This window comes from Battus philenor, unplaced genomic scaffold (assembly GCF_028537555.1).
Source record: "Battus philenor isolate CCGP_79_NKW_IND1 unplaced genomic scaffold, ilBatPhil1.0.hap1 SCAF_9, whole genome shotgun sequence".
Lineage (NCBI taxonomy): Eukaryota > Metazoa > Arthropoda > Insecta > Lepidoptera > Papilionidae > Battus > Battus philenor.
The window spans coordinates 10253694-10280993 of NW_027181759.1; the positions used below are offsets into that span (position 1 = coordinate 10253694).

Sequence of the window (27300 nt, forward strand, 5' to 3'; positions counted from 1 at the left end):
TGAAATTGATGTTATTGACGAAATTCCACCCGCAGGAGTGATTAGGACGCGTTCATCAAAAAATGTATATTTTCAAACTATAGCTCTTATAAGTTCAAAGTCAGAATATTTTTGGCCTGCTAAAAATTACTAATGGATTTTGGAAGTATGTATGAATTTCACCGCTGCCAAAGTGGCATTTGCAAATTTTGCGAATGCCAGATGGTAGGACATTGAGGGCGCATAGCCTAAAACCTTTTTTAAGATAGTTAAGCCTGAGGGCTCCCAGAGAAGCCTCGGTTTGGATCGCTATATAGTACAATTTCACCGGGTTAGGTGAAGAGAGCGGGCGACAGCTAATATATTTGGAATGTTATTTGCTGTTCTTTCAATATATCTTAAAAGTATTAATAACATTATTCTTAAAAACGAATATTATCCAATTTTTAGTATATAAATTTGAATTATGTGAAGCGGGCGGGTGACAGCCAGTTTTACATGAAATAAAAATTCGGTAAACAATTAACTTTATATCTGTTGATTGTTTTATTTATAAATTAAATTCAATGTTGCGCTTCTACGTCTTGTTGTAAATGTTGGTATAAAGTGGCGATTCTGTTGCCTGCGGCCATGCGGCCCGCGAAGTCGGGCCTACGTGCCGGTCGTGGCGTACCCAGCAGTGTGTCCAGCACGTTCCTTGGCGCCCACACGTCGCCGCTGTTCGCCCCGTTGCCTGCTCCTACGGGCGATAGGGGAGAATCTGTGGTAGCCCGGATCACCGTAGCTCGAGATTCACCTGGAAATTACTTTAATTAATAATACATTGTTCATCACACAATATTCATCATCATTTCAACCGTAGGACCGTCTATTGCTGCATCAGCTTCCTCCATAGACTTCCAATAGGACCGGTTAAAAGCGACCACCTGTGGGTCTATCTCTACAAGGGACACCACAATTAATTGGTGGACCCACACGATTCTTTGCGTTAGTTTACATATTAGTGTTTAAAAAGAAAGTATGAGGTTTATTGGCGGAATAATGGACAGAACTTGCAAGACATCTGGCTAAATATGAGAGAATTGCTCCCGCTATGTATAACGGCTAGTGATCGCCCCTTGAATACATGTTTGCATTAATGCATTCTGGATTCGAGGGCCATCAAGTTGCTTGGACGTTGCTACAGTGACCAGGATCAAAAGCAAGAAGAATCCATGGCTTGCTTTGTCAGTACGCGTTCAGCATTCTGATTAAGTTGTGGCGTGAATGCCTGGTCATCATTTTTACCACTTCAGAAAGTATTGGGGCGTGTGAATTGGCGGAAAAATCTTCAGAGACGCTTGTTGGTGGTACACTAACCTCTTCAGACAAGCAACATTTTGAGCTACTCCTGTGACCTTAGTTTAACAGTAAAGAATAAATAGATAGGCGCGGCGTGAGGTCCCCCCTTAGGTGTACCAACGACATAATCAAAGTCACGGGAAGTCGCTGGATGTAGGCAGCCTAAGACCGGTCATCATAGCGATCTTTGGGGGAGGCCCATGCGATGCAGTGAGCGTCTATCGGGTGATATGATAATGATGAAATTGATAGGTACCGTCGGGCGCGTGGTTGTGCGCGCGGCAGTCGAGCAGCGTGCGCAGCAGCGCGCGATGCGCCGGCGAGGCGGAGTGCGCGCGCACCAGCGCCTCCAGCTCGCCCCACACCTGCCGCCACTGCTCCTCACGCCGCCCGCTCCACTTGCCTCTACAACATCATTCATACTAATATATTAAGTAGATACCACTCAAACGGATACAGACCCCTTCCGACATGTCTTACTGGAAATCTATCCGAGAGAAACGTTTGGTAGTGAACGACATATTGCAGAAAGATAACGATGAAACCGCGACATGTACATTTCTACTAAACTAATTACAACGTTATTCGAATATCCCTAAATGTTTCATGTAATTTTAGCAATAAAAACTTTTCTTGGTAGTTCATAATAAAAAAATTCATTTAATTTTGCTAGCAAATTGCGAATTTGATAAATTCTTGTTAGACGAAATATTTAAAGCCAAAATAGTTAACAGCATTTACCTTCTACAGAATATAGATTACAGTCGCTCAACGTGACATAGAGGGAGCTATATTAGGGATTTCTTTACGACATCGAATTAAGAATTTGACAAGTCGAAAATAGCGGATTAGCAAGTTGTAATGGTAGCAGTGGGCGGGCGATATAGCGCGCAGAACAGATGGCCATTGGGATTATAAGGTTCAGTAATAGAGACCACGGACCGGCAAGTGCAGCGCAAGATGACGTTCAAAGATCGATTGTTCGACTTGAAGGTGGGCGTAATAAATAAAAACCAAAACAGACTTAATTTATCATTATATAAGACATTATTAAAATTCGTCAATTAGTCTGTCTTATTAGCTTACAATAAAGCATTTAAAAATAATTTCCAATTTGTTCCTATTAAAGACATTGAGATGTTGTTGTTATGTTAATTATTCATTTCTTTATAGGACGTCCACTGCTGGACGTGGGCCGCTCTCACAGATTTCTAAAAATACCGATTGGTAGACTACATTTCAACTTAAAAGAAAACATCACAATTACCAGGGACAGCTAACTGAGACAAGCCAGTATTTTAGACAACCGACTAGACTTACTTAATGTTGTTATGTTAATTAAAACTTTTATATGGATATTTAGGAACAGATAATAATTCATTGTTTTGACAAATATGCATAAACAACATTGAAAGTGTTAAATATATTTTTAGTAGTACCATCGACAATATTTTGTATCCAACTTCTGTTTCTTTGTACATGCATATATGAAGTAATTTATAATTGATTTTACCAAAATGTATTCATCAGTTTTAATTCATAATTAATGTGTTCAAATAAGATAAATAAAATCATATTTCTCGTTACATTCATAAATCTTTAGGTGATACTTACACCTTCATATTTTACCGGCCGCTTGCAAACCCGTAAGTTTCTACTGGCACCAAAATAAACTTCTTGTTGACTTCTAGCAATGGCTAAAGTGTAACAGGTATGTAACTTATTCACCGTGAGACTGTTGGAACATTCCATGATATTATTCTCGTAGATGAATAAATACCAATTCCATATAGTAGTGTTCCAAATAAAACAGTCATGCGGTTTACTTCAAATCAATGGCTTTTATTTAAATTAGGACAGGGAAACTACTTCTAAAAATGTTCCAATAATATTTAATAGTATAAATTAATTTGTCTATGCTTGCCTCATGTTCGACGGTAGCTGTGCTGATGGCAGTTCGTGGCGGGACTCCATACCGAGTAGCGACAACAATACGCCACGGCAAGCGTCCACCTCGTCATCAGTGAGAGATTCTTGTACAACCAGCCTCGTCAGTGGCTCCATTATCTAAAATAACGCTTGGATTATAAGAACTTTCATAATGACAACAACATACAATAGTGAGTGCACAAGTTATACAAAGTCTTTGTTAAGATAGAAAGACGTAGGTAGCTGGATAGACCTACACTTCTAGCAGTGGATGCTCCCCTACCCTTAAATGATAATGATAGCCGAGTAACTTCAAATCGACACAAAGTATTAGACAATTTTTATGATGTTAACATCTTACAAGGTGTCATCTTAGTAAAGATGGGATGTCTTTTTCTTAGCATCTACACAAGCTATTGTGACCAAGCTTTTGTTTTCAGATTCCTCGGATTAGATTTGTACCAAATAACAAGTCTCTAAGCCTTATGAGGAATAACATGATAAGCCGGTTTATGTATATACATACCTATAGAACAATAATGGATGTATTGAGTGCATTGACGACATACCGAGCCCAAATTGAATATAAGTGTTGAAGAGATTGTCAACGGCCAGTATGTAGTGTGACGCTGCAACTTAGACCTGGCACGAGCATTGGCCCCCGCCCCGCGTAGTGGGTGCAACTTTTTTTGCTGCATCAGCGCACCAAACTCTTTTATTCTGAAAATAAAAAGACATAACCTTACTTTTATGTCCTACAATAAGAAGAAAGTGTATGCAATTTGGTATTACTAAACTTTAATAAGAAAAGGACCAATATTTAGCGCACATGCAGTAGTAGTCGTGCAACAAAGTGATAAATGCGTATAGCCCGCTGCGAATGCGAATCACACAACTGCCACCGCCAAATCACTCAACACGTGTTTCACCCCTCCACGGGGCATCTTCAGGAGTTATGTTACACCGATTAGTGCCAAACACAGAGATTACTAAACTTTTTTAAAAGATGTGTTGTTGTGGAGATTCTAACAGCCTCTTCACCATAACTATAACTTTGCGAAGCAAAGCGGGGTCAGAAATAGAATTGACTTAAAAAAGTGATGCTTGATAAGAGTCTTGTTAAAAATTTCAATGTAGAATAAATGAACTTTATCTTTATCTATGATAACAGAAATCAGGAAGTCATTGGCTACTTTTACTTTTTAAAGTACCAAGTAATAATAAGTAGTATCTAGTAGTACCAAATAAAACTTTTCAAAGTATTTTTAATTTATCATATTTACATTATAATTACAGGAAATCTTTAACAGGACTTTTTTCTCCTAAATCGAAAAAATGTACAGCACACGGCATTTGATTTTGCATGAGAAAATATCAGTTCATATAGTTTATTTCCTACACATATATAGTAAAATAATACTTATGTAACAATGTATATAGAGTAGTTAAAACAGATTATGTTTGTGAAAGAATTATATTTCCGACGTGCCAAATCAAATACTGGGTAATATCTCTGTACTGATTTCACTCATTAATGTGATAATATTGTTTCTTAATTTAAACGTAAGATGTATAAACAAAATTTAAGTATTTTTTACTTATCCTCTTTATTAGTTTTTGATAATTTCGAAAAGCCCAGACACTGATATAACGTGCGTATAAATATGTATTTATACCTACTGAGTTAATTCTGTAAGGAAGAATCAATATATATATATATATATATATATATATATATATATGTATATGTGTGTGTATGTGTGTGTATGTGTATGTAATAAAGGGCAATAGGTCTACCTGTAGTCAGTTACGCGGCCACCTACGCCTTCAGAGAGTGCCGGCGGGTCGTCGTAGGGAGTGCGACCGCCCAGCGCACCAATCCACAGCTCACCACCCTGTGCTGCCAGTACATGAGACGCAGATCGCCCGCCGCCTTTGCTAACCAAAACAGAACAAACAAAATAAAGTTTCGCTTTTTAATGATAGCTTGCGAAGATAAATGTTGCTTTTGTGCCTGCCCACTGAGAGCTCCTTAATCAAAAAGCTTTACGCACATCGTACCCAGCCGCGGCGCCCACTCTGAAGCCTTTAACACACCGAAGCCATCGCAATGAAACATTTGGAGAACGTGGCTAATATTATGAACTCAGTTCCACAGTAATGTCTTCAATCTCTAAGAACTGAAGATAAAGCAATGATTCTCGCCATGTTACGCGAGACAAAGACTATGCTGTAGAGAGACTTGTTATACACGGTAGAGTAAATGGCCAAAGATTCAAGAGTTGTCCAGCTTTGTGACGAACAAATTAAGAGGGGATCAAATCGTTCATACTTTTGCGGAGGGTCCGGAAACTGAGAGAAAGGCCATACAAATCTCCATGACTATGGCGGCTCGGCAGAGGAAGAGGGAGTATTGTAATGTTGGATACGTCTTACCGTGGTACTTCTAGCGTCACAGAGCGGCCGTTGAGGAGGAAGTTCACTAGGCATGCTGAAGGTCGAGAGGCCACGTCCGCGGGTGTCACGCGCCACAGGGGCCCGCTGCAACCGCTTGCACCGCCCTCCGCTCCTCGTGGCGTCCACCACCGAAGCACCACCTGCCGGTATATTATTAATAATTACTATTTCTATTAAATTTTAAAACCTACTCTTTGTTATCTTGAAGGTATATTAAAATAAATAATGACTCTTACCACACTCGACTCAAACAGCTTGGACTGACCTACATTGAGACACTCGGACATTAAAAACTTTACAGCTTACAAAATTTATATTAGACACAGCTAATCTCATTGAGTAAGTTAGGTTAAAAAAATATTAATTAGAGATGCAGTGTTAGACTGTACTAAAAGAGGAATAAAATAAAAAGAAAAAAAAATTAGACAGCTACCATATTGTAGATACTAAATGCTTCTCATAAAATTTTCAATGTTAAATAGGACATGTTTATTAGTTCTTTTCTCTGATTGAATAAAATGTTTATATTAATAGACTACTACCTGATTATATGCATTATGTGGAAAACATATGCCATGTGTATAAGGAGTCAGATATCACATAAGATTCCTATCATTTAATATCTCAAACTTATATATTTCATAGCAAAACTTCTATGTGTAAGTAAGAACAATTTATAAGTTCAATTGTGATTGTAATGGAAATCCATACATATAATTCTGGTGTTACATTTCTTCAAAAATTTTCACAAGCACTTATGATCTTGAGATGGCATAAACAAATCCTTAAAAGTGAAATCTGATAAAATAATGAACCTAATAACCCAACTCAAGTTTTCTAGCTACTTAAAATAAGAAGCACTCTGCACTACAAACCCTACGAGGCTTTAAATGCCAATGTGTAAACAGTATTTCTCTAGGACAAAAAAAAATTAGAGATAGAATGTAAACTTCTAAATTAGTAACATAACAAATGTGAGACTACATCGAAGTTACGTAATCTGATAAATTTTAGACCTTCAACAAATATAACGTTAACCATGTTAGATTTACAGGAACTGTTTAAATAAAATTTCAACATGAATTTTAAAAAACCTCAACATCTGGAGGTTTATTATTAAAACAGACTTATAGATATTGTTGGTATTTTTGCATGTTGTTCATATTTTTCTAAAAATATGAACAACAGCTCTTAGCTTAGCTCTAGCTAAGATAAAATAAGTGCTATTTTATTCAAATCAAATGGCACTCTATCCTCAAACCATTTTTCAATATGGCGCTTATTGGAATAAATTTCATAATGGAATAGCTAGTGCCTTTACACACCTGCCTATCAAATCTTTTTTATCGATTTACAAATAAATAAAATAATTTTGAGTAGAATAAAAACACTTACGGATTCAAGGGCTTCAGCTGCCGTTTGTGCAGCTCTTAAACCAGCGTGTGCTTCGGCCGAATGTATAATTTCAACATCATAATTAGCACTGGAGCTGGCGTTTTGTTCTTCCTTGGTAACAAATTTTTATTTCAGTAAAGTCTAATTGACAACTAGTAAAAGTTCAGCAGGTATAAAAATTTTATAAATTTAAGGTCTATCATAAAGCTATTGAATGATGTAAAACCATTCATACAAATAATGTTAGTGATGATGTTGCCATAATCATAGTTGACATTGGCATGCATAACAATAGCTTAACGACCTTCTCAAGAGTGATATCTTGATACACATTCATTGATATTTTGATCTCTTTTCATCCCTTCAAACACCACATAAAACCATCACCGAGGTCAAACAATATGCACAGTGTACTCTATCAAGTAATTGGAAAGCATCTTCAGAGCTCTCAGCATAAACAAAGTCATTTTGTTTGTTATAATATTAGTCAGCTGTAAAACTTGTCTCATTTGTTAACACCTGTGACCTCCCTTTGCATACTGCTTAAATAGATGTTTTGATTTTAACATCCTATTCTTTTTTACATAATCAGTTACGATGCCAGTCATAACTACCACAAACACATAGACTGCAACTCTTAAGTTATCATTTAAATACGTGACATGTTTTTAGAAGCTATCTTTATCTCCCGAGAAAAAATTTTTTTCAACAGGATTTCTTTGAATTTTTTCCCTAACTGCTTTGTCGCTTTACCTACTCTACCATCACCCCACTCTATTTTAATATCAAAAAATGTTTTACAATATATTGGCGCAAAAATAAGAAAACACAAAGAACAATCACAAAAAATTCCAAATTCAAACGTAATTTTTTATATTTTTAATTATAGCAGTATTTATGGCCAGACTAAGTATTATTAATACATTTTAACACAAAATTCCAATTTGTAAAATATATTAATCTATGTTTAAATTTTAAGGTTAATGACAACATCCTCAAAGTATCGTCAGTAATAATAGATATTTAAAATATGGTATAATAGTTTACCTTCATAGGAATTCCAGTAACAGTAGTTGTTGCCAATTTATAGTGTGGCAGGACAAGACGACCAAGGAGGTTGGCAAGGGCACTTGCTCGAGACACTATTACTTCTACACTCATCAAGCCCCCTCCCATCTGAAATTAATACATAAATAGGAATGAAATAATAAATTTCAATGTTTACCACGGGATTATTTCATACCACAATAGTTTCATTATTTCATCAGGAAGGCATACACAGCTGTACACAGGACGCCCCACAGATTTTCAATGTGATTGGTTGGAAGCAGCCTGCATACAGCATCATCCGAAGATCTTAGAAAGGTTGTCGGTCCACATTGTGGGTGGAATCTCCAACGACAATAATTTATAACGCATTATTTTGAGAAGTTCTACTCATTGTACTAAATAGTAACAGCTATTAAACATTGACATGTGCAATACACATTGTCTATTCTGTTTCAGCAATTAAGAAGAGTGTTTCTTTGCTAATTTTCAATTAAGCTCATTTGAAATATTTAATTTTAACATGGGCATCATTATGAAATTGTTATTTATAAATTAAATTTATGGTCAAAATATAATATACTTTGTTACCTCCGTAAGTGGTTGATTATTAACTCTTGTTTCAGCCTTTTCTGGTGTAACATTTACTATCACAAGGTGACAATAATGAACTACCAATGATCTGTGAAAATTAAGAATTGATTCTAGTTTAAATATAGACTTTGTTTTATACAGGGTTATCTTTCAAGGAGATGGTGTAACAGGCCAAACATCTCAATGGTACATGTGAAAAAGATATTCTCAAAAAAATGAATGTTCCATTCCCTCCCAAAAGCTGGACAAAAATACTAGTTTTAAATTTGTTCTAAATTCGGACATGTAAAATTTTCGGTAAATAATATTATTTATTGTTATATTATTAGCATTACCATTAAAGAAATATTACTTTACTATTAAAATTTATTACAAATATCACAGATGAGATTGCGCCAAATAAATTTACTGCTTTACACCTATGTCAAGAACCAAAAGCTTTTGATTGCTACAAATTACAGGCCCTAAAGTTTTTTTAACAACACTTTAGTTTATTCTGTGTACGCGTATTGTATACATATTGTTATATGTACACATATAATTGTACAACATCGAGAAAGAGGTCCCTCGCCAAATCCAAGATGTGGGTGTGGACATCGCTCATGTAACCGATTACATACATACATATATATATATAAATATATATACACACACACACACATATATACATTATGTCTAATGGATTCAGGCGTTATTTTGCGGAAGTCCATCCTAAGTAAGAAAAGTACCAATATATAGCTACTTCCGTCATACAGCAGTAGTCGTGCAATAAAGTGCACTGCCCGCCAGCCTGCTGATAAATGCGCATGCGGCAAACGATGAGAATAACACAACTACCACCGTTAAATCACTCAACACGTGTTTCACTCCTCTACGGGGCATCCTCAGGAGTAATGTTACACCAATTAGTGCCACACTAACACTCTGTGTTTGACTATTGCTTCATGGCGACGGCACTGCTGCATGGCGGAAGTAGCTATATATTGGTCCTTTTCTTATATATATAATGAACTAACATAATTAAACTTACTGGGGACTTGGTGTTGTTTCAGTACTAGGTGTTGGTTGAATGGTAGATGCTTTTTTGTTTTGTTGCATTAAAGTGTTTAGTGCTATTTCGGCCAAACTTCTTATTGAATCATCATCTCTTGCACTTGTAATGCATATTATCCTGCCTCTGAAACAAATATAAGCTATTGGAAAACAATGCAAAAGCTCTATGATAATACAGTCCCAATAAACAATATTATAGCTAATCATGTATTTGATTAAAAATGAAAACCTTTCAAATATTCCATGATTTCTAAAAAAATATAACTAAAATGTTTACTTAATATGTTATCTTAAAGAGATTATCTCTATGTCATTGTATATGAAACTTACAAAAAAGATATGTGACTAACCGATTTTGAAAATGTCTCTCAGTAGTAGGCCGCGATGATTGTGTTGGTGATGGTTCACCAAGTGATTCAATAGCAGCACACAAGCCAACCACATCACCACCTGCTCCACGTCGGACAGGACCCACCAAACACAGGCCATTTAGTATCTATCAAACAGAAACATAAAAATGGCTTGATTTTTACCTCACAACTTTAGGTACCCAAGTCATATGAGGACAGAGGATTCTAAGGTGTTGGTTCTAGAGAATCCAAACTATATATCTAAAAACAACCACATTATAAGAAACTTCTATTTTCATGGAAATAACATATTACATACCTTTCTTTTTATTTATTTTTTTAAATTGATTTTTTTATCTTATTTTGGTGTAAATATTTTGTAAAAAAGGCAATAGTTATTTATTTTACAAGCGAAATTTTGGGTTGCTACACTATTACATAAATTTTTCTATTATTATTTTTTCATTTGTCTATAAAAGAATTAAATAAAGAAACTCAATTACTGATTATTAATTACATTCATTCTAATCCATTCAGAAAAATAACAACTACAGTTAACAGAATGCCTGCAAGAACTTAGAAAAAGGTTTAAAATCAAAATGACATATATATATGTTAATGATTCATGTTTGATTACTATTTACACAATGAAATTAATTTACTGCACAAATGTCAACATTTTATTAATGCATATTGTAGATGATTATACATAAATTTTACATATATACACCTACCTATTATATGTATGTTATATAAGTACCAACAGTAGTTATAACAAAATAAACAATGACAATACAATATTTTTTAAAATTTCAGTACCTAAACTTACATGTGTTAAGTTTTGTTGAGCTACAGCCCATGTATTCAATATATGTGCTGCTGAGTCACTAACTACAAAGCGAATCTGCAAAAAAAAAAACAAGTTGTAAACAATTAATGTTGTTTTGTAATTTTCAACACTTTCAGCATTTCTGTTTGTAGTTGCCCAAGGTCAAAACTCAGCTTCATCAGTTGCTATTATTTGATCAAACTAAAAGTATGAAATACAAAACCACTGCAATATTCATAGAATTGAAACAATGAGACAACATACAATTGCATCTTGAGTATTAAGAATGTTTTGCAAAAAATTAATATTTATTATAAATAAAAATAAATTAATATATATTAATAATAAATTATTACCACCAAGCTAGAAAATATCTTAATATTAAGTTTAATAATTACAATATATTAAATTACAGTAGGTAAAAACTTACTGACTCTGAGACATAACAACATATTGTTAATAGGAGACAATAATTTAGCTTGAAGTGGTAGTAAATTTTATATTAATACTTTTAGATGAAAGAAAAATATTAACTAAAATTATATATTTTTAATATGAAAACTGTCAACTTTACCAATTTTCCATCAGGAAAAAGATCCCATACAATTCTACAATATTCAACCGCTGCTTCGACACTGCAAGTCCACAATGACTTACAAACTGGAGGCAAGGAAACATATCCTGGTCCCCGACTTTTCGAAACATCAAAATCTATTGGGTTATCTGACGATATTCCGAAGTACGGAGTATGATCCAAAACGAATATGGTCTTGTGATTTGTTGGAAACATTGCATAGCCAGTATTATACGATATATTTAAATAACAATAAAATGTGAAATAATTGTTGAAAATCTGCGATTAGACATCTAACTCCTACACTTGTCATAATATTTGTGTTTATAGTATTTCTATCTATGGTATAAAAACAGGTAGTGAGCGTTATCCACGCAGTGTTGTCTATGTCCACGAGCCTCCTTTTTAATTTATATTTTTATACAAGAGTTTTTCAGAAGGAGAAAAACTAAAAAAAACGGTAACTTGATTGATTCGAAATGTAAGGAAAAAATTTCTTTCCTTTATTATTTGTTTATAATAATTGTCTTTATTAGAACAAATTCTGTAACCTTCATATTATTATATCTTATTTTATGACTAAATTTAAAGATATGAAAATTGTCTTCTTACGATTTTTCTTTAATAAATTATTGCTTATTATTTTCCGAAATAGTTTCATAGGCAATTTTTTAAAAAAGATTTATTTACAAAATTATAAATTTTAAATGTGAGAATCTAATAATTAATGAGATTAACGACTAATTTTTTAACATTAAACCAATTATTTTTTGTTAAATGTTACTCAAAATGTAAATATTTATGAATTTAATACAGGTAGAAAATACCACAAGTATATTTTTAACGATGAACACGTGTACAAAACTTAAAGATCAATGAACACTTTTATGAAAAAATATTTTTGTACAATACTACACAGTTCTAAATCAAAGAAATCAATTTTCAATGAAGAACATTTTTAAGGTATATTGGACAAATAAAATTCATAATTTTTTTTAAATATTGTCACGACTTAATACGTAAATATTTAAAAGTATACAATATTATGTTTATTTTACCGTTAAACTATATTTCTTAAAAAATATTTAATAAATAGCTATAAAAACCGATACATTTTAACGTTTTGGGCTGCTCTACGGTGAATGTGAGAGAATGATAAAATGGTGCATTCGTCGATCAAACCGGGCCACACATCTGAAGCCAGAAATTAAATTAGACATCCACCATTTTGTTTATTTTCGTGAAAATACTTCTTCAACCGGAAACTGGAGTCATATTTTGTACTCTGTCTCATGACACCGTGATTAAGTAAAACTGAACTGGCAATGATTATTAAATTAAGAATGTGCTATTAGCGTTCACTATTATCAGGTCCTTGTGTTAAAATTTGCAGACATCGGCCGTGCCGCTAGTAAACATTCTTGTAAAATTAATATCTTGTCCTCTAAGAAAACTAAAATCCCTAGTGTACAGGGCGTCCGAGTCGATGAGAAAGGTTCGTTAAAGTTTGTTCAGGGAATATTTAGCAGGTGTAAAGAAGGTAATCCTCTGGCCTTAAAGGTACGTGCTGTGCAAGTAATGAGACGTTTGAAGTTGTATAATTAAGTAGACTTTGTGAAATTTTTCTTAGTGGGTATTAATTGTTTAGGAAATTTCTAAAAGTGGTGGGCGACAGTCCCCGGTGGCGCGCCCGGCTAACATGAATCACACGCCTGCCCCGGACAGGCAGCAGCAAGACTCCAATGTAAATCAGGTTGAAGAGATGGAGACACAAGAGGGTTAGTCATTATATACTTATTAAGATTTAAGGTGCACACAAGCTTTTGAAAGATTCTTGTGAAATATTTTTGAATGTCAAGGTGTTTAAAGAATATAAGAATAATACGATCAGAGTAAGTTAGCGAAATTCATATTTAGTCCTTCGCTAATGATTACATGTATCTTAACCTTAATTGTGTTTGCTAATTCAGCCACTTTGGTTATTTGCTTATGGTCACTAATTAGTTAAAAATAGGACCACTTATAGAATTCGTATTTGCTGATAATATAAACACCCAATTCAGCATTTCTTTGTTATGAAAGTGCAAGTTGTACAACCACATAGAATCTAAATTTAGATTGCTTTGTTTTAAATGTAAATGAGAAACCATGTCAAAATATTAATGTAATAGATTAAGTAGCTTAGCTATTATTCCTAAACAATCAGATATGTTGTTGTAATCTATTCACTATTATAATTAAATTAAAACAATAAGCCTGATAAAGTAGCTACTAAAAATGATAAATTTTCAAAATTAATATTTTGTTTTCTTATTATTAATATCTTATTGGCAGTCTGTGCAAAAATACTGGCTGTTATAAAAATAAAAAAAAACTATCATCAGTTACATCACACATAATGTCACTTATTTTCAAAATATTATGTCATGAAAACAATAGACTTTTCTTTCTAAGTAGGTCTCAATTTATTTTTTTGACTTTTTATTATTCTATAATTTTTCACAAAGTGCATGTGTTGACCTTTTCCAAAATCTTTTTATTATTTCAGTGGAGACTGTAGACACCGCAACTGAAAAGATTTGGGATGAAGAATTTGTAAAAGAATCCAATGGTGAGGTTGTTATGGGTGAAGTCATGAAGAATCAGGAGACTACGTCTTCTGATATGCCGGTAATTTATGATGTTTTAATTTTTTTTCAATTCTCTTTAAATACTATAACCAATAAGATATAATTGTGTTGTTAAATGTTTTCTGTTAAAAATAATAATTTCAATTATTTTTCTAAACAATGGAGGTTCCATTTTTTATACAATATGTGTATAAATATAAAAAAATGAATAACAAGAGTATTAACAAATTTAAAATAAATTTAAAAAGGCTTAGGTTTTATTTTTAATTTTTTTTGTTTGACAATAATCTCATATGATGTTTAGTGGTATTCTTGTTGTTTACATGGGGCTAAGTTAACATAATTATTAGACATTATCAGTAATTGTTTTTAATGATGTTAATATCATTCTTATACAGTAACATAAACATTTACTATGCAATGCTCTGGTTTGGTCATTTCAGATTAATACTAAAATTTCTCTTTAACTACTATTTGTAATACTTCATTAGTTTCTTAAATTTCTGTGTTTATTCTGAATTTTGGTTCTTTTCTAGTTTCTCTTTTTCAGTCATCTTAGCAGTTATATAATTTTTAGCATGAAGGTTTTTACATAATAAACATACCATAGGAAAGATTGATAGCACATTTTTGCAAGATTGGCATTAGATTTACACAAATTTTCGTAACTTTTTTTTTTTCTGTTTACTTTGTGACAAATAACTCTATTAATGTTTTCATCATCATATCTATTTTTAACCATGCTTCAATTGGATAAAGTGTTTATTGATTTCTGCCACCTGGTCACATGACATGTAGTAGTTTAGAATTACTTACTGTTCATTAATTAAAGTGTTCTGCATCTAGTGACCAGTGATTGTATTTTTTGGGATTAAGCTTATCATTAAATGTTTATCAAATTAACTTATCTTTGTTTAACTTAATAAAGTCAGTTACCAAGGATATCATAAAATCCTTTATACAGTGTCTTTGACTTTGGATTTTTTTTAAATTGAATTGGGTTCATTAACCTTGTTTTGGTAAATATGTTATTTGAATTTTTTATTTAAATTTGAATATTATATCTGAATAGACAATGGCTGCATTGTTAGATAGAAAGTAAATGTCTAACACAGTTCTTAGTAAAGTTAGAAGTACTACTACAATTTTGATAATGATTTATTTATGTTACATTTTAAATAGGGCTAATTCAATTGTGATTGTTATACAAGGTATATAAGGACAGTGTTTTTATTAAGAATTATGTAAATATGATTTAATTTACTTTAACTTTGTGTTCTGAATTAAGGAAGGAACTTTTATGTTGGTGATTTATATTAATTTATTTATTTCAATCCATTAGTTGGCTTGTCTTGATGCTGAAATGGAAGACGACGAAGCAAGATCAGAAGCAACTTTCCGTTATACTGTACAAAACTTTAGAAGTCTTAAAGATTCTGTGCTCTCACCGCCATGTTATGTTCGTAACCTTCCATGGAAGATCATGGTGATGCCTCGACAAGCACCTTCCCCGGATCGTCAACAGCAGAAATCATTGGGTTTTTTTCTCCAATGTAATGGAGAGAGTGAATCTTCTAGTTGGTCATGCTATGCTATGGCTGAACTGAGACTTATCTCTCAAAAACCTGATACAGAGCCATTCTATAGAAAAATACAACATTTGTTTTACAGGTTTGTAATACTGTTTTGATATAAGTTTGTCTGTTTTGATATATGTTACATATTATATTACATTACACAGAAGTTTTTGTTTGGTTTTAAATTACTGTGTTAAATTACTGCTTACACATAGTGCATCAGCAAATATTAAGTTAACTTCTCACTTATTTCTTATGCTAATGGAGTTAGCTGTGCATATTGTAAAAACATTGTCGCAACACTTTTGTGGTTTCTAATTATAGTGTATGGAAATGTTTAAAACTCATGACACCATTTGAATATGAAATTCTCAATATATTTTAGCAAATATTCATAACATGATTGTTTAATATTTCTTAACATCATTAAGCACCTCCTTTTTATTTGAAGCAAGGAAAACGACTGGGGATTCTCTCACTTTATGACATGGAATGACGTCCTAGATCCTGAGAGAGGATATATCAAAGATGATTCAATTATTCTGGAAGTACATGTTACAGCTGAAGCACCACATGGAGTGTCTTGGGATTCCAAGAAGCATACTGGATATGTTGGTAAGTTCAAAGTGAATAAATAATATTGTTTTATTTTTTTCTATTTAACAGGCAAAGTGATATAAATGCCAAACAAGTGGTCTATTTCATTTAAATAGTAATGTGGGTGTGACGTTTTTATTATTCTGATTGATGATATATGCTTAATTTTTTATTATTAGTCAACATTTATAAATTTATTTTTATTACTTATTTACGTCATACTAAGCCTATTCCTGAATGAAAGATTATAATTATTAAAGATTGTCTGTAATTTTAATGCATGATTAAAATCTGTTTCATAGATTACCTGCAAAAAATATAATTACATCCACTTGCTATCAAGTGTTTTGGTTATCAAGAAAAGGGCAATTTTGTTATGAAGAAAATTGCAAATGTTTAAAATGGCAGACTAATATGAATAAGAAAATCAAAGCATAATAAAACCTTTTGCAGTTTTTATAAAAACATAATAATTTGATTTTTTTTCACTAGTTTTTTAACTCTTGTCCAATGTTAAGTAAAAATGTAACTTTTAACCATTAAGTATTGCTGATTATTATTATATTTTGTTCTTTTCTAAATGATCAGAGTATTGTCTATATTAGGGATTGGTGGCATGGTGTTTACTATTAGAATTTTTTGAAAAGGAGGGGGTGGAATTTTCTTTTATAAAGAGTTTGGTAGCTCATAGAAAGCTGAATGTAAACCTATGGTCCAAATATAGGAGAAAGAAATCTACCTCAAAATGTATGGGCTGTGAGCGCACGACCCTTTTTTGAATGTAGACCACTTTCATGTTGAATTTTTTTTACTCATTATTCACTTTTAGCTAGAAATACAAAGAAATAATTGTTTAAGCAGGAGTAATAATGTCATCATTGTCAATGTCTTTCAGGTCTTAAGAATCAGGGTGCAACATGTTATATGAACTCACTGTTGCAAACACTTTATTTTACAAATCAGTTGCGTAAGGCTGTATATAAAATGCCGACAGAATCTGATGATAGTACAAGGTAAAAACTGTCAGAGATATTGGAAATTTTGTAATATAAATTCCTTTTATTACTAAATTTATTCATTTTTGATTTTAGATCTGTTGCATTGGCACTGCAGAGGGTCTTTTATGAGTTACAGTTTTCGGATAAGCCAGTTGGAACAAAGAAGTTAACTAAAAGTTTTGGTTGGGAAACATTAGATTCATTTATGCAACATGACGTCCAAGAGTTTTTGCGAGTAAGTTAAAACAATTGATGCTATTGTCACTTCTTCACATTAACTTAAACTAAAATGTTGCCTAAATAATAATGTTAAAAAATAGTTCTGTTTGTATTTTAGCCATTTATTTTAATGAAACCTTTTATCAAATTAAATTGTAAGGTTAAATGTAATAAACACCCTGTTTTATTAATAGAATTTGATACTTGTAAAATTATAATTTTGTGAAAAATCCTTTTTTTTGGAAATAGTTTTTAACATATCCTTTTATAGGTTCTATTAGACAAATTGGAGAGCAAAATGAAAGGCACATGTGTAGAGGGAACAGTGCCCCGCCTTTTTGAGGGAAAAATGACTTCATATATCAAGTGTAAAAATGTTAATGTATCTAGTACGCGCGTTGAGACATTCTATGATATACAGTTGAATATTAAAGGGAAGAAGAATAGTAAGTACTATTTACTCATTTTATTTTTGATGCAACATGCCAGAGTTTTGATGATAACTCTTGGGTTTATTCTTTCATTAGATTCAATATGTGACTTTGAAGGGACATTGAAATTGGCCTTAAATTGGCTTAACATCCCATGAAATTACCAAAAACTTATTCCTTAGAACAGAAGTTTCTGGTCTTGTAGACCACATTTTAAATTAAGCTGGTTCTGGTGGCTTACAGAGATGTAACTACATTTCTATCATATCCCCAAAACTCGATAAAAATGTAAAGATTAGATCTATGGAAATTTGTATTTCAACTGAGTTTCAGTCACATATTAAAAGTTTTCAAAAAAAAAATCTCTTTTCAAGTCACCACAGAATAGAATGTTAAATAAGTATTCATTGTGAAGCTTGTCAGATGTAGACAACATTTTAGTTCTTCACTATCGAAAGCAAGTTAATTTTTTTAAACCCTAATTTATGAAGTTACTCACTCCTTGGAATCGCCCATGTCTCAAAGTTTAGGAAACCTTTGCCCTTAGAAGAATATTGCTATCAATGCAACACTATTTTCTCAATTTTGCCATAACTTATAAAATTAATATTTATTTCAGTTGATGAATCATTTAAAGATTACATTAGCACTGAAACATTAGATGGTGAGAATAAGTATGATGCTGGCGAGCATGGTTTGCAGGAAGCCGAGAAAGGTGTGATTTTTGCATCATTTCCTCCAGTGCTGCATTTACACCTCATGAGATTCCAGTATGATCCCATCACTGATAGTTCAGTCAAGTTTAATGACAGGCAAGTACAACTAATAACTAAAGTTTTTGTAATTCTATTTTGTTTATACTTTTTCTACATTCCAATGAATGCAGTGAATAAGGCTTTTGTAAGTGAGGTGAGATACCATTCATGCATGTGTTTGTTCCTACTTCGAGAATGAGAAAAGTTAAAGCCAGGTGTAACTGATGTGGTCTATGTTACATATATACAAAGAGTATTTATAATTATGTACTTAATATTTACAAAATTGACCCAAACACAATGGCTCCAAATTCAAATTGCCAAAAATGGCACTGCCAATAATAAATCAATTCTAAAAAGTATTTTGATAGCATAGTATGTGAATGCTGCATATTCCTTCAACTAGTCACTGTTAGGTATTTTGTAATTACGAACGATTTTATTTGTTAAGGGTTTATGTTGAGGCTGACTTACAATAATAATTCCCTACACTCTTAATGCAAATGGGTTGTAGTAAAAAATAGATGATTATTAAGTAATGAAAAAACCAACGACATCAAATCTTGTTAGTATTAATAATACAATAATATAAATGTTGCGCTTTTGTTATAAAAGCATGTCTAAATATTTATTGTTAGTGTTAATTGTAATCAATACATTTTTAGGTTTGAGTTTTACGAGCATATTAATTTGGACGCGTACTTGCAAGAGAAACCTGAAACTCCTGCCGATTATACATTACATGCAGTACTTGTGCACTCTGGAGACAATCATGGCGGGCATTACGTTGTGTTTATTAACCCGAAGGGTGATGGAAAGGTAGGATATTAAATAAATTGTTACCCATAATCTTAAACAATATATATGTATATAAATTTATATATATTAAATTACATTATTTCGTGATTAAAGTTGTATTTAACAATGTGACAATGCATATGATTTTATGATATATATGCAATGCTCAGGCAATCTGCTCCCTTATTTCGAGTGTAACCATTGTGTGCAAGGATACAGATTTTATTGATACTATTTATAGCTTTTCGGAAATAACCATCAAATTTCATGATTTAATAATGAAGATTAAAAATAGCCTGATGCTAAAAAAGATAATTTAGAATGGTTTAATTAGTGAAAAGTATAATTTTTTAAATGTACTGTAGGGACCAAACAGTTCCTAGAGAAGTATATTTTTAGTATACAGTTTTCAAAAACATTTTTTCATTTTTCAAAAAAATATTTTTTTACGACAACTACAGTGGTGTAAGTTCGACGACGACGTGGTATCGCGCTGTACGAAGCAGGAGGCCATCGAGTATAATTACGGCGGCCACGACGAGGATATGACGCTCACTGTTCGCCATTGTACCAACGCTTACATGTTGGTGTACATACGGTGGGTATTATCTTTCATTATAGCAGTTTAATCAAAGAATTAACTCCAAAAATGTTTCTAATGTATTCATACAGTATTATAACTTACCTATGGTAGATTTTTTAAAATAAATGATTGCCTAAGTGCAAATCTCGCATACATTTCTGCTTTTAGTATAATGAACGCCAAAATGTTGTATTTTTGGGGAAAGATACCATACAAATTATTGTGCAAATGAACTGTATTTCATAATGTGTAGACATTTGTCAACTGTCAATTGTATCTATTTATTGGTGTTCTCTTATAATGTAGACTTTTTGTGTTATATTATGGTTGATAGATATTTATAGTAACATTTATGTAAAATTTGCTTGTAGAGATTCTCAACTGAAGACTGTATTACAAGAAGTAACACAAGCAGACATACCTACGGAACTGAGTGAAAGACTGGCTGAAGAAAAGAGAATAGAAACTGTAAGTCAATACCTAGGTTTTGCTTATATTGTCTTTTTAAATTTCCAATTTGCTTTACCAACTGTTTCTATGTTAAATTATAAAATTGTTACCATATGGTTGTAGATATGTTAACTTATATCTATATTGAATGGTAAAATAGATAAAAACACGTTTATAGGATAACTATAGAGGTAGAAGTTCCTACTTATTTACATAGTTCGTATTTATAATGTTGTATGATGTATTACATTGTTTTAAATTTACTTTTACAGATACGACGCAAAGAACGCAACGAAGCGCACCTGTATATGAATGTAAATGTAGTACTTGAAGAGGCATTCGACGGGCACCAAGGCAACGACTTGTACGACCCGGAGCGAGCGCACTACAGGGTGTTCCGCGTACGCAAGCAAGCGACCGTTGCCGAGCTCATGGAGACACTCGCTGAAAACTTCCGCTACCCGCTTAAGCATATCCGCCCCTGGCCATTCAGCGCGCGCTCTAATCAGGTAAGCTAGACTTTGAATTTTGATAAAGGATTTTCTTCTAACTTTGGCTTTCGATACTTGTTAAAAATACCTGAAGAAATTGGAATTTTTCCGTTATTAGTTTTTTTTTCCAATGACCTCTTTGGACCTAACATCTAATGTGGTCGTAATTTTTTAACAGACATGTAGACCCACTTGTCTGGACATTGTTAATGATCAGCTGAAGACCGTTGCTGATATATCTGAGAACATGAACCCTTGGAACATATTCCTCGAGATGCTGCCTCCAGACTCTGGCTTCAGTGCACTGCCGCCCTTCGACAAGGAAAATGATGTCGTACTATTCTTTAAGTACTATGATCCTAAACAAAAGCGCATACATTACTGCGGACACCATTACCTTCCAATTGCAAGCAAGCCTGCTGATCTTATTCCAATACTCAATAAACGCGCAGGTATGTTTTTGAATTTAGATTGCTTAATACTTACTACAACATTAAGTTCTAATGTTTGGATATACCTATGACTTTCTCTATCGTGTAGAAAACAATATGTTATTAATATTTACAAAGTAAATGTAACCCTAACAATAAGGGTTTCGTAGGTGTTTAAATGCTTTATTTCTTATCTACACATGGATAAATGAGGGAGGTTCACTATATAGTATCAAAATAACATGTTGGCTTGACTTCACCTATCAATATATGCAGATAATATTTTAGGAAACTCAGACTTATAAAAAACTTGCAATGTGGAAGAATTGTAGCTGCAGGAAGTTTACATGTTTCTATGAGAAAAAGTCTGAGAACCTCTGATCTGAATTATTGAATGCTTAATCTTTAAATATAATTGATAGTTGACCGTGTAATAGCTTTGGACCCAATTTACTGATGGCATTATGTCTTGTGGGAGACCCCTTTGTTTATGTCCGTTCTATTTGTTACAATTACCAAATAATTATGCAAATATCTATTTTCCGGTTAACTACACCATAGCGAGTGGAGAGACCTTGTCCTCTCTTAATTTAAAGCTGTGATTGCGTACCAAATGCTGACACTGTTTTACCGTCTTACTGCTTAATGGTGTAAATAATACAATTTCTATTTTTACAGGTTTTCCTCCTGACACACCTCTTGTCCTTTATGAAGAGATCAAACCAGACTTTGTGGAAAAAATCAACAATTACAATGAACCTCTTGAAAAGGTATTATTTATCAGTTTTACTCTGTCAAACTTTTATTTAGTTCTAAGTTATTCTATAAAATTACTTTTAAGTGGAATATTAGAAGCAATAATTTTGAGATATGTATATACATAACTTTTATAACTCATATATAAAGTTAAATTGTAGCTACAATATTTTTCTAAAACCTATATTTTTTAACTAAATACCTATTAAATACCATTTTTATGTAAAACTGAGAATATCTATATTTAATTTTGCTATGTATGTAATAATTAATGTTTATTTAATACAATTTTCGTCAGTACTAATGATTTATAGTTCACTGGCTCCATGCAGGTATGGTACTTTAAGATCATGCTTTTCATGAATTTTTCTATCATTTAATTTTAAATGACTGTGTTATTGTCATATACTGTACCCGACGATAAATATTGCACATCAATCTTTGGAAAGAGACAATCGGCTTATTTCGGCTTCTTGGAGCGTTATCTCCGTCGCACGAAATACAATGATTGACAAAACGTTACATAGGTAGTGTGGGACAGAGATAGTGCATTACGAAGCTGAAATTAGCTGATTTTCTCTTTTCAAAGGTCGACGTGCATTATATAAATATCGCCGGGCACTGTACCAAGACTCCAACATAACTTCATTGACAAGATGTTCTCTTTACACCATTCCTTTATCACATATCCAATAATATGCATATATTAGTTTGAGGTTTTATTAGCTGGTTATGTCAAAAATATTTGATGCTCAATGTAGATAGATGCTTGTGCGCTAAATTTCTGACAATTTCAATAATTTTCAAATATATTCATAGTTTTTTTACGTATTTGATTTATATGTTTTTGCATGATAAAAATTTCTTTAAAGGTTTGTTGCTTCTAAACAAAAAAATTGTTATGGATTATATAATTTGATTCTTTACAATTTACTGAACTTTCGTTTTGCACTGGCATTGATTGCTTTTGACTCGATTTACAATGTTTGCTTATGTGCGAACAAAAGTAAAGCTAAGAGTCGTAGGTTTTGATTGGATTTTGATTTGATGTTTATGTCATTGCTCCCGAGAGGAATGGTGTCCATGACGCCGTTTCTTTCGGTTGTCATCCCCTCGGGTTGAGTCGTGTGCACGCGGCCAGGTATTGGACGAACTGATGGACGGCGACATCATCGTGTTCGAGCGCGCCGACCACCGGCACGACGAGCTGGAGCTGCCCACCTGCCAGGACTACTTCAAGTACATCTTCTACAAGGTCGAGGTGCAGTTCATCGACAAAACTGTGCCCAATGATCCAGGGTCAGTATCAATATGTGTAGTGGATGTTAGAACAAAGTATTTAAAATAAATAATCATGAACAATAAAAATTGTAAAATATTTTATATAGATAAAAGGTATAAAATATTTGATGAAGTATCTTGTATTGTTCTAATATTTATATACCCCAGATTACCCTACACAGAGCATATTTCTGTACATTTTTTTTACCTTACATGGAATTTGAGGTTTGAGTACAGCCTGCTAGTAAATATGAAGTTATTTATCTATTTTTTTAGTTTATCCATATACTATACATTCTTTTTTAAATTTTTGGTTGTGTAAGCAATAAAACAACAATAATTCTAAAATGACAACAATAAAACCTTTTGAGAATCATCCTATAATAGCTGTATACACTATATGAGAGATTAAGTGACATGTATTTTATAATACATGTCTGATATAAAATACGCGGAACATTTCCCAAAAACATAAAATCTATGTTATTAACAATAAATGCCTATTTCTTTCAGATTTACCATGGAGCTGTCAATGCAAATGCGATATGATCAGATGGCTCGTGCAGTTGGACAGCGGTTGAACGTCGATCCCTACTTAATACAGTTCTTTAAATGTCAAAAGTATGTATCCTGGTTGGAATCTAAATAACGTTAATATATGTACACGTATTTGTGTACCAAAGAAAAAAGGCTTAGATCACACAAGGGCCGATTATAGTACTAATTATTATAAAAAAACTTAAAAAAATAAAATAAATGGACATTATTCGTAATAAGTGGAATTTCAATTTATAACTTTTATATGTGAAATTTTGTTATCAAATTTATAATCAATAAATTCAACAATAAGATTTTGAAATTTATGAAATTTGATTTATCGCAGAACATAATATGAGTTTTCTCACAATGTTTGTATAACAATCACAATTTTCATGGCAATAATGTCCAAAGGTTTTTCCTGTTCATGCTAAAATTTTATATTGAAACTAATGGTTGATTAATATTTATATGTACAATAAAATAAAAAAAATTGTTGCAGTTACAAAGATACTCCTGGACCTCCATTAAGATATTCATATGATGGAATGCTTAAGGATTTGTTAGTGTACTGTAAACCAAAGTGCCCTAAGAAATTGTTTTATCAAATTTTGTCCATTAAAGTTAATGAATTGGACAACAAGAAGCAATTTAAATGTTTATGGGTAAGTTTTGAAGGTTATATTACAACAAGTTGTATATCAACTTAACTTTAATAACTAATCTTTCACTATAGTCACATTTTAAATATTTTGTTAATATTTACTTACAACATTTTCTCAACAAGTTTCGTGAAATGCTGCAAAATGCTATTGTTCTATGTTGCTGTACAATACATATTTAATTAAAAGTCCCTGTTATATTGAGTATGATTTCGGTTATATAATTTAATCCTTTAAAACTGCTTTTCAGGTTGGCCCCAATTATAAAGAAGATAAAGAATTGATTTTGTATCCTAATAAAGGGGGTAAGGTGGCAGACATTTTAGAAGAGGCCGCAAAGGTGGTAGAAATGTCTCCAGATGGCTCTGGCAGGTTTGTTTATAACTTGATTTATAAATGGAAATACATATTGTTAATGAAATTCAATTACGACGGATGTTTTGTTTTATATCTCTGTCACCAAACACTAGGGTTATAGAAGGTACCAACTAATCAGACATTCTATTTTATTTGTAAAAATATTTAGTATGTCAAAATCACAGCTTGGCTGGATTCCTACCCAACATAACAAACTTTTTAAATACCGAATTTATTGGTTAATTTCAGATTAAGGATTGTCGAGGTATCGTGTCACAAAGTATTACCAGGTCCTGACCCAGACTTGACTCTGGATCAAGTGACAATATCGCCTCCAAGACTTTATAGAATAGAGGAAATACCGAAAGATGAGTTGCATTTGCAGGTGAGGTTTACGGAAGAAAAATCTTAAAAATAATCGTTACTTTATCACTTGGTAATTATTTACTTATTTGCCCTGTGTTTTCAGGATGACGAGGTTTTGGTCCCTTGCGCACATTTCCATAAGCAAGTGTATGCGACGTTCGGAATCCCGTTCTACACACGTGTAAAGCACCTCGAGCCTTTCCAAGCAGTTAAAGACCGTCTTCAGAAGAAACTAGATATTCCCGATAAGGAGTGGGAAAAGGTAATTAATTATTTTAAATTAATTTCTATTATTTACAGTACCAAATACTTTACTTACTATTTTATTATTGTATATTTATGATCACAGACATTTACTATTAAAGAGAGAGTGTTTACATTATCATGTAAAAACTTTTATATTGCTTTATAATATGACGACTTACAATTGGCTAATTGCTTATTGAGCAACAGCTTTATATGTGGCTGTAGTGAATGCATTTTTCTTTTGTGCAATCCATCTGTCATCTAAATTGATTTTCGCTACATTGCCAGTTTATTTTATGTACTAATACACATTTTGATTTTCAGTACAATTTCGCCATTGTGACGAATGGTAGACCTATTTACATAAGTGAAGGAGTGACAATCAATGTATTCGACTTTAGGCCGAGCAGTAATGCAAGTAAGTACCATTACTTGAAAGTTTAACCCCCATTTTTTATATATCATCATTCAACTTTGAAGAAATTCTAATTCTCATAAGAATGTGTGCTAAAATTAATTACAGATCTCTCACTTCCAGATGCGACGGGAAGACCTTGGCTTGGGCTTGAACACATCAACAAAACCCCGAAACGATCCCGTGCCAATTATTTAGAGAAGGCGATTAAGATATACAACTGAGCCATAAACTTCGCACCCTGGTTCGCTTGACGAGGAAATATCGCTGGTACTACTCAGGGGCGAAAACCATAGCCACATACTCCCGCGATAGTTACATCATACCAAGAAAGAAATTGAAAAGGACATGGGTGAGGGAAGAGACAAGGCGTTCTATCTTAGTCCTTGTAGACCATACACCTGCATTTGCCTGCACCTTCAATCTTTATAGAGAATGGATACTGATGTTTCGTAGTGATATTCAGAAACGGTGAATTGTTTGTTTGAAACTTACACGACGCCAATGTCAAGCAACCTTGTTACTGTCGCGTGGAATAGCATTGTAATTAATAGCCTTATTAACACATAATGTACAACGCTGACACTGAGTTGACTTCCTTCGCTACCCTCTTTATTGTTCATAGAATACTTATAGTGCGTGAAACTGCAAACGCAATAGTTCTTCAAGCTGAAGTTTTCGCAGTGATCATTAATTTGTAGTTTTTATTATTTATTTTATATCCAAACCAATGCTTGGGTTCTTGTTACTATCAAATTTTCCATTACATTTAATTTTTCAAATAAAGAAATGTGGCCCGGTTAGAAATCATAATTACAACTATACACTTTGTTTATATTTAGTTCAATCAGTTGGTTAGGCGGGAGAGTGAAATGACGTTATTAAAAGTTGTGCCAATCATTAGAGGTTGAAATGTCTCGTTTCAATTGACTGGTTGTTAAGGTTTTTTGGTGATTCGGCAAAATTAAGCATTACATGAAGAATTGCGCATAAAAATATATACTGTGTAAAATAGTAATGCCACAAAGTAGCTGCTCACAAAGTTGTAAATGTAAAATATTCCCCGGAAATATTACGCATTGACAATTGTGTGGTTAAGTATAAAAAATTATAGTACATTTCAATTACATGAACTTCATAAAAATTATTTCAGTCCAGTTTTTATATCCATT

At 32.7% G+C, this 27300-nt stretch overlaps 2 protein-coding genes across 5 annotated transcripts; one reads left to right on the forward strand and one right to left on the reverse strand.

Annotated features, from left to right (window-relative positions):
- Positions 1 to 501: 501 nt before the first annotated feature.
- Positions 502 to 11853, reverse strand: asun (integrator complex subunit 13 asun). The gene is made up of 13 exons (XM_068775728.1): positions 11549 to 11853; positions 10975 to 11049; positions 10146 to 10291; positions 9773 to 9919; positions 8740 to 8830; positions 8149 to 8277; positions 7102 to 7212; positions 5686 to 5846; positions 5047 to 5187; positions 3819 to 3969; positions 3245 to 3387; positions 1577 to 1725; positions 502 to 775 (listed from the first exon to the last, which is right to left on the reverse strand). The coding sequence occupies exons 1-13, from the start codon at positions 11762 to 11764 to the stop codon at positions 543 to 545; spliced, it is 1893 nt and encodes a 630-aa protein (XP_068631829.1). The 5' UTR covers positions 11765 to 11853; the 3' UTR covers positions 502 to 542.
- Positions 11854 to 12906: 1053 nt separating this feature from the next.
- On the forward strand, positions 12907 to 26952 carry LOC137932421 (ubiquitin carboxyl-terminal hydrolase 7-like). Of its 4 annotated transcripts, none has more exons than XM_068776034.1 (23): positions 12907 to 13108; positions 13197 to 13326; positions 14097 to 14218; positions 15521 to 15849; positions 16207 to 16370; positions 17248 to 17365; positions 17444 to 17585; positions 17841 to 18015; positions 18620 to 18812; positions 19421 to 19574; positions 20015 to 20151; positions 20508 to 20604; positions 20859 to 21095; positions 21256 to 21529; positions 22187 to 22278; positions 23406 to 23563; positions 24059 to 24166; positions 24585 to 24747; positions 24995 to 25116; positions 25351 to 25486; positions 25571 to 25729; positions 26038 to 26131; positions 26237 to 26952. In XM_068776034.1, exons 2-23 carry the CDS (start codon positions 13248 to 13250, stop codon positions 26350 to 26352), a joined length of 3369 nt encoding a protein of 1122 aa, XP_068632135.1. In that variant the 5' UTR covers positions 12907 to 13108; positions 13197 to 13247; the 3' UTR covers positions 26353 to 26952. The 4 variants fall into 4 exon arrangements, with proteins under 4 accessions (XP_068632135.1, XP_068632136.1, XP_068632133.1 ...); XM_068776035.1 differs by having other exon boundaries at positions 26252 to 26952; XM_068776032.1 differs by having other exon boundaries at positions 13018 to 13108; positions 13179 to 13326.
- Positions 26953 to 27300: the final 348 nt, after the last annotated feature.

Bases quoted from the DNA above. Each gene is read 5' to 3' on its own strand.
- asun (XM_068775728.1), bottom strand. From the start codon at position 11,764: ATGTTTCCAACAAATCACAAGACCATATTCGTTTTGGATCATACTCCG. The intron at 11,050-11,548 runs GTAAAGTTGACA...TTTTTTTTGCAG, and splicing joins TTTTTCCTGATGGAAAATTG to ATTCGCTTTGTAGTTAGTGA. The intron at 9,920-10,145 runs GTTAGTCACATA...TATTTGTTTCAG, and splicing joins GAGAGACATTTTCAAAATCG to AGGCAGGATAATATGCATTA.
- LOC137932421 (XM_068776034.1), top strand. From the start codon at position 13,248: ATGAATCACACGCCTGCCCCGGACAGGCAGCAGCAAGACTCCAATGTA. The intron at 20,152-20,507 runs GTGGGTATTATC...ATTTGCTTGTAG, and splicing joins TACATGTTGGTGTACATACG to AGATTCTCAACTGAAGACTG. The intron at 24,748-24,994 runs GTAAGTTTTGAA...ACTGCTTTTCAG, and splicing joins AGCAATTTAAATGTTTATGG to GTTGGCCCCAATTATAAAGA.